Raw genomic sequence first — 6460 nt, 5'->3', positions numbered from 1 at the left:
ATGTTCCCTGCAACTTGCACCAGCATAACCCAGCCTGGATAAAATGCATTTTTCCAAGTGCGGGGGAGTCAAGCTCTGATAAATGTTAGCTGAGTCCTGCTGCCTGCTTCCCTGCATGTCAGCCCCAGCCTGGCACCAGGGCTTCCCCTCAGCTGGAGGGGAGGACAGAGATAGGGCTGCTGGAAGAATACGTGACTAAGGGCTGTGCACAGAGTTGGTGGTCCTTTGTGAGTCTCTCGCATGACATCCAGGCTGGCTGTGGCAATGTAAACTAACCCTTTGTTTTGCATCAGGCTTTATGTCATTGCCAGCCCCTTTCTGGCCTTTGGGGTGATTACAGCTGTTACTGTATGTTTCCACCCCCTCCTCCCCTTTTTCCAATTGTAACTGGCTCTTAACTTCAGTACTAAACCACTGCAGAAGTAACTATTCTACTCCAGCACCATAAGCAGGCAGTGTTGGCTGCCTGTAGCAGAACAAGACAAACTAGTGTGCACATGACAGCTCAGACTGCCAAAGACTGCTCTGGAGCAGGTGAGCACTGCAGATCCAGAGTCATGAGACAGGACACAACAGAAGCTGGGGCCACAGCCATACCATGCTTTCACTGAGCCTTGCTCTTCCCCACCCCAGCTGGCACCAAAGCAGGCTCGAGCTGGGCAGAGGGCCCTGCCTGAGGCATGGGCCAGCTCAGCAGTGGATCACTGAGGCAAGTCAGAGCTATTTGCTTTCAACCCTGCTGTGCTTGTGGTCAGCATCAAGATGGGGCAGGTGACATACATACCTTAGCTGGGACAGATGGAGAAGTACAGCCATTGCACAGCATCCTTATCTTAGGGCTCTATGGTTGTGCTAGGCTCTGTCTGCCTGTAAACAGGCAGGCCCTAAAGAACAAGGGCTCCACCCTTTGCCCAGATCCCAAACCACAGGGAGGAGGGACTTGGTTCTGGGATCCATAGCTTCTTCCATCCGATTCCATAAAAAAGTCAAGTTAAAGCACTTTATTAACATTTAAAATACTGTACAGCATGTAAACCAAATACCCCCCCCTTCCCACAACAACCCTGTGCTCTCAACGGATGCTCTGGTGAATAATGCTGGCTTTGGCACTGTTTGCCTTCTCTTTCTCCTTCTTCTTTATGGGGTCCATCTCAAAACAGCGCCAGAGCCTCAGTGTTTCATCAGCAGCTGCTGAGGCCACTGTTGTACCATCAGGGCTCATAGTCAGATTCAAGATTCTGGCAGTATGACCTGAGGAGGAGGAGTTGGGCAGTCACCCTGTGCACATTTACTCCTGTGTGCCCCTGAGTCCCCCCAGCTTGCATAGCTGTCCCCCCACTGTGCTGTGGCAGCACCAATTCAGACCCTAGGCATGCATTTGGAGAAAGTGTTTCTTCAGCAGCCCATGGGCATCCCTCACTCCAACAGCATGCCCCTGCATACCGTCCTGCCGCAGTGATGCTGCAGGCTCAAACCAAGGACTGCATCTGCCTTCAGCCTCTGGCAGCCCCCCTTCCCCAGGCAAAGGGCCCAGCCTACCTTGCAGCTCTGCAATCTTGGTCATCGATGGATACTTCCATATAACCAGCTGATTCTGTGCAAAGCCATGGCCTGAAATGAACTCCTTGTAGTTTGTTGACCACAGGATAGAACAGACCTGAGAAGAGGCAGTAACACAGGTAAGACAAGCTGCTTGTGCTGATGCTCACCAGCCACAGCTGAGCGTGGTCCCCTCCTTTCCCATGCCTCTGGGCCTCAGGAGCCAGCAACTCTGTGTAGGTGTGCTGCCAGAAGGTGTTTGCTCCAAGCTGATAATTCATGTCTCACCTGGGAATGGGCATCCACAGAACTGAGGCAGGCGCCAGAACACACATTCCAGATGCGGATATGTCTGTCGCTAGTCCCACCTCCAGTGGCCAGAACGTTCATCTGCCACGGGCACCATGCCACAGCCTGGGAGAGAAGAGTTCATTCTACAACATGCAGGAGGCAACCTGGGCACAGCCAGTGCTGCACGTCCACCTTGCACACACCCGTGTGCCCACGGCAGCCCTGCGCTCACCTTGACAGCACCCTGGTGCTGGGTGAAGGTCTGTACAGGACTGATGTCTCCACTGCTCCCCTGGGCGCATGGCCAGACGTTCACCAGGTTGTCATTGCCACCACTGGCCAGGTAGCGGCCATCTAGAGACCACTCGAGCCCACACACCTCCTGCGTGTGGCCAGCAAGCGTGGCCACGTGATGCTCAGCCACACGGACGTCATGGTGGTGGATGTGGCCAGTCCGTGCCCCACTGTGGAGAGAAGAAAAGGCTTGCAGGGTTCAGGCTGACACATTTTCACCCAAATCCATTTCTGTGTTGTTGCAAGACTGCTGTACCTGCCACTGGATTTTATCCAGTGTTACCAGCATCACCGGTCTGTTGGTGTGAGTGAAGCAGCCACACACAGCTTCAGCACAAAGGGCAGTACAGAAGAGAGGCTTTCTCTGCACAGTCCCAACAGAACAGGCTGAGTAAGAAGCCCAAGCTAGAACAGAAACTCCTCTCTGCCATCCTTAACCCACACTACTCACAGATCTAGGGATAGGAATCTGCAATAACTGGACTCTGTCCTTGACCCACCCAGTGCTTTACCTGGAGAGGATGTAGCTGTTCCAGCTGAGGGATCCCACGCGGGCACAATGGCTGGTCATGTTTCGGAGACGCTTCTGCTGCTGAACATCCCATAGCTAGAGAGGAAAAGCAGTAAGTTCTCCAGAGGATGAACCCCAACCCCATTGCTATGCCCTAGGAACCTGGCATTCAGCCTTCTCAGTATGGGAGCAGAGAAAATTTGTATCTCATGCCTGTAGTACAGAGGATAACACCAGTTATCAGAAAACCCCCAAACCAAACTCTGCCTTGCATGCTGCAGTTGGCTGTGGACAGTTCCACCCCATACTAGGCAAGAAAAGTTGGGTGCATTGCATCCTTCCTGTGCTAGCCAAGCCTTTGTCCCCATGCCCCACAGCTCCATCAACCCTTAGACAGCACATGTGGTTTTACTGCTGCACTCACCTGGACCTCAGCATTACTTGTGCCAACAGCAAGGTAGTTTCCTTCTTTGATCCATGACAAAGAGGAAACATAAACATCTGGATGCTCTATCTGCAGCAGCTGGATAATGTCCCCAGAGACATCATTCCACAGATAAACAGAGTTGTCCAGAGCCACTGCCAGGAAGTTCCGGGAGCTCCAGTCAATGAGATTCAGATCTACAATTTGGAAGAACAACACAGGTCACACCATGCTTACCTGGAGAGCCCTGCCCTTCACCAGTGCTGATGCCAGGTCTTCCACCTGCACCAGATGTGTGTGTACACATGTGCATACACACACATAGAAGTAAAGGGCAGCTAGTCAGGTCAGGTAACCCTGACCCAAGTCACCTACACAGCACTCTGGACCACCGTTCCTAGAAGGCTACACAGGGACACTCCAGAAGTGGTCTGTGCTAGCCTGGGTACATAAAGTAATTCAAACAGCCCAGTTACACTGTCCTAGGAACTGCTCTCCAGTGCAGAATGTTCTTGATGCCCAGCACTCAACACTGCATCCTACTTACAGTAGTCATTGCGGATCTCCGGTGCATCCAGGATCCGGTCTGGCATTGAGGAAACGTATCTGCTGTTCTTCCTGCTGGATCCAGGTGTCATTTTCTGACTGTAGAGCACTTTCAGGTTATTCTGATAGCCTGTGTGCAGAGGAACAGATTTGTTGACCTGAGTTACTGTTTCCTTCCAACCTAGTGCTGCTCATCCAACTAGGAATCCCTTCCAGTGAAAATGAAGTCCTGAGAGAAGACAGACACTCAAGAGAGTGCAGTGCGCTAAGCACCTCTGGCAGTATGAACTGCTGAACCAGGGTGAGCTACGCTTTCTTCAGTTACAGAAACACTTGTTTTTTTGTATCCCATTATGTTTAGATACAGTTCAACTAGAAAGTGCGCAGCAGACAGCTTGAAGCTCTTGCAGAGTTCAGGAAGGTTTGTTGCCTCCAGTACAGCTGGCAGTCATTTCAGCTTTCCTAAATAAATTCACTATAACTGCTATGCTATCCCTCAACCTCAGAAACCCTAAGAAGGGAGACTCCAGTGTGCATAGGTCTCAGAAGCCAGATGGTCTCTCCTGTGACCACACAGGACCCCTGACCAGATCTCCCCAGCTGATTAGACTCATGAACTCTGTGTCATACCTTCTGGAGCGTACTGTGGCTTTCCACTGAGGCGGAGGATCTTTGCCTCTTCTACATCAAAGCCATTCAGATTCACTGCCCAGGCTTTCTGTTGCTCCTACAGGGACAAACCACTCTCAGTGTGACGCATTTGAAACACAAAGCCCACAGTGCAGTTAAAACATATACCTAAGCCCCCTTCTCCCAGAATCAGGAGGTGTACAAACAGTGCTGCAAGAGTCAGCCACAGGCAGGTCAAAGTAGTTTTACCTCAGATGTTGGCACATTGTCCTGCTCACATTTTCATACAGTGGCAAATTCAGTGTCACTGCCAGTGGGAAAAGCCACAGCCACAAGGGACCAAATGCTTCATAAACAGATTTCAGAAACACAGTGTAAAACATTCCAGAATTGCTCCCCATGTAGACATTGTCCTAGAATAGCTACCACCAGCAGTTTTACTGTGCATAGGGCCACAGCTTTGTGTTTTTGTAGCCTGCTATATTTGAAAGCCTCTTTAGCCAAAAGCTGAATTTTGCTACCAGAGGCAGCATAGGCTAGAGTAAGTGACAGGCTCTACAGCTTCCATTGCATGCCAGGCTCCTGAAGCCCAGAGCTGGAAGTAGTCATGGCTGGGTCTTGTCAGCCACACGTGCCCACTGCATAGAAACTACAGTATACTTTTCTGTAAATGGGCAGGAAGGATTAAGTGTTTGGAAGTGCTTGTTGAAGTAACTGTGCCTTAGCAACATGCTTACCTTCTTGGTAGGAGATTCCTCAGCAGGGTCATTCTCTTTGGTTAGGAGGAAACTTGCCATATCCATCTGCATAGTGCTGCGGTTGGGAATGTAGCGATCCCCCCCAGCCCTTGTTGGTGTGCTCTGAATTTTGGATCCAGATTTCCCTGTATTTACGTACACAAATATTGTCTTACAACTATTTAACAGCCTGTATTAGAGTTTTCACGAGAGCAAACCCAGCACTCTTCCACATCACACCCACCATTCAAGTCCTAGACCAGCAGGACTCTCAGACCTCGTGCCATCCAGCCACAACTGATATTTCCCCCCCTGCCCCCAAGCTCTGGTTAGGGACTGCCAGGAGACAACTTGGGTCTAGTGCAACAGTTCCAGAGATCACATATAAGGGGAGGATACAAAAACAGGTACACCAGGGAAAGCTGTCAGCAGACAGTCCTGCCCACGCTTGTCCCAACATACAGCTGTGCCAGCAAGGCTCAGCGGAGGGATCAGCAGTTCACCCATCCCTGGAGCTCAGCTGGGGAGGAGGTAGAGTGACTGCCAGAAGCCGGGCCCCTGCTGACCCGCCGGCCGCCGAGGGTACCTGGCACAGCCCACAGCCTCGTGGCTACAGGCAAGCAGCCCGGACTCGCCCACCTTGCCTCTGCCGCCACTCACCGGGTGTCTTGGACGGCGTCTTGCTGGAGCTGTGGGAGCGATTGGCCGGCTTCATGGGCGACACGCCGAGGGGGCTGGGCCCGGGGCCGCTCTCCTTGGCCTTGCGCTGCCACCGCGCCGGTGGCGCGTTCGGGATCGGTGTGTCCAGTTTGAGCAGCCCCTGCAGGTCCGCCTCGAACAGGAACTGCGCCATGGTCCTGCGGGCGGGCGGCGTCAGCTCGCTCCGACGGGCCCTCCCCACCACTGGACAAACCCCGCGGCTCTCCCCGACCGCTCCTCGGGGCCCCTTCCATCCCCCCGTTATCCCCTCCAGCCGCTCCTCGGAGCCCTTTCCATCCCCCCGTTATCCCCTCCAGCCGCTCCTCGGGGCCCCTTCCATCCCCCCGTTATCCCCTCCAGCCGCTCCTCGGAGCCCTTTCCATCCCCCCGACACCCCCTCCAGCCGCTCCTCGGGGCTCTCTCTGCTAACGGATATTCTCCCCCTCCTCCCCTCCGTTTCTCAGTGACCACTTCACCACAGCCATGCCCAGGGCAGGCTCCCCGGCCCGGCCGCTCCCTCACCGCCACCGCACCGTCGCCCTTCACCGGCCCCGCCCGCGCCGCGGTATTTTAAAGCGCGCGCGGACGCGGCCCCGGTTGGTCGCTTCAAACCCAACGGCCGCGCGCTGCCTAGCGACGGCCGCGCGCCGCAACGCCATTGGCTGAGCCGTTGGGGGCGGGTGCAGGGGGCGGGGCCATCCCGCGCAGCTGTGGCGGGGCCATCGTATCAGGGGGCGGGGCAATGGCGCACAGGGGGCGGGGCAATGGCGCACAGGGGGCGGGGCGAAC

The 6460-nt window shown here is 54.1% G+C and overlaps 1 protein-coding gene across 3 annotated transcripts; it reads right to left on the bottom strand.

Annotated features, from left to right (window-relative positions):
* Positions 1 to 986: 986 nt before the first annotated feature.
* On the bottom strand, positions 987 to 6302 carry CDC20 (cell division cycle 20). Of its 3 annotated transcripts, none has more exons than XM_027649241.1 (11): positions 6194 to 6302; positions 5633 to 5829; positions 4973 to 5118; positions 4236 to 4332; positions 3607 to 3735; positions 3060 to 3256; positions 2637 to 2731; positions 2063 to 2294; positions 1828 to 1953; positions 1540 to 1657; positions 987 to 1251 (listed from the first exon to the last, which is right to left on the bottom strand). In XM_027649241.1, the coding sequence occupies exons 2-11, from the start codon at positions 5823 to 5825 to the stop codon at positions 1073 to 1075; spliced, it is 1512 nt and encodes a 503-aa protein (XP_027505042.1). In that variant the 5' UTR covers positions 5826 to 5829; positions 6194 to 6302; the 3' UTR covers positions 987 to 1072. The 3 variants fall into 3 exon arrangements, with proteins under 3 accessions (XP_027505042.1, XP_027505041.1, XP_027505040.1); XM_027649240.1 differs by having other exon boundaries at positions 6148 to 6264; XM_027649239.1 differs by lacking the exon at positions 6194 to 6302 and adding an exon at positions 6140 to 6157.
* Positions 6303 to 6460: the final 158 nt, after the last annotated feature.

The sequence above is a fragment of the Corapipo altera genome, unplaced genomic scaffold (genome assembly GCF_003945725.1).
Source record: "Corapipo altera isolate COAL_440 unplaced genomic scaffold, ASM394572v1 112, whole genome shotgun sequence".
Taxonomy (NCBI): domain Eukaryota; kingdom Metazoa; phylum Chordata; class Aves; order Passeriformes; family Pipridae; genus Corapipo; species Corapipo altera.
The sequence above is the reverse complement of the archived record's forward strand: the minus strand, read 5'-3'. Positions and strand labels throughout refer to the sequence as shown.

Bases quoted from the DNA above. Each gene is read 5' to 3' on its own strand.
- CDC20 (XM_027649239.1), bottom strand. The intron at 1,954-2,062 runs GTGAGCGCAGGG...CTTCTCTCCCAG, and splicing joins AGCACCAGGGTGCTGTCAAG to GCTGTGGCATGGTGCCCGTG. The intron at 1,658-1,827 runs GTGAGACATGAA...GCCTCTTCTCAG, and splicing joins CTGTGGATGCCCATTCCCAG to GTCTGTTCTATCCTGTGGTC.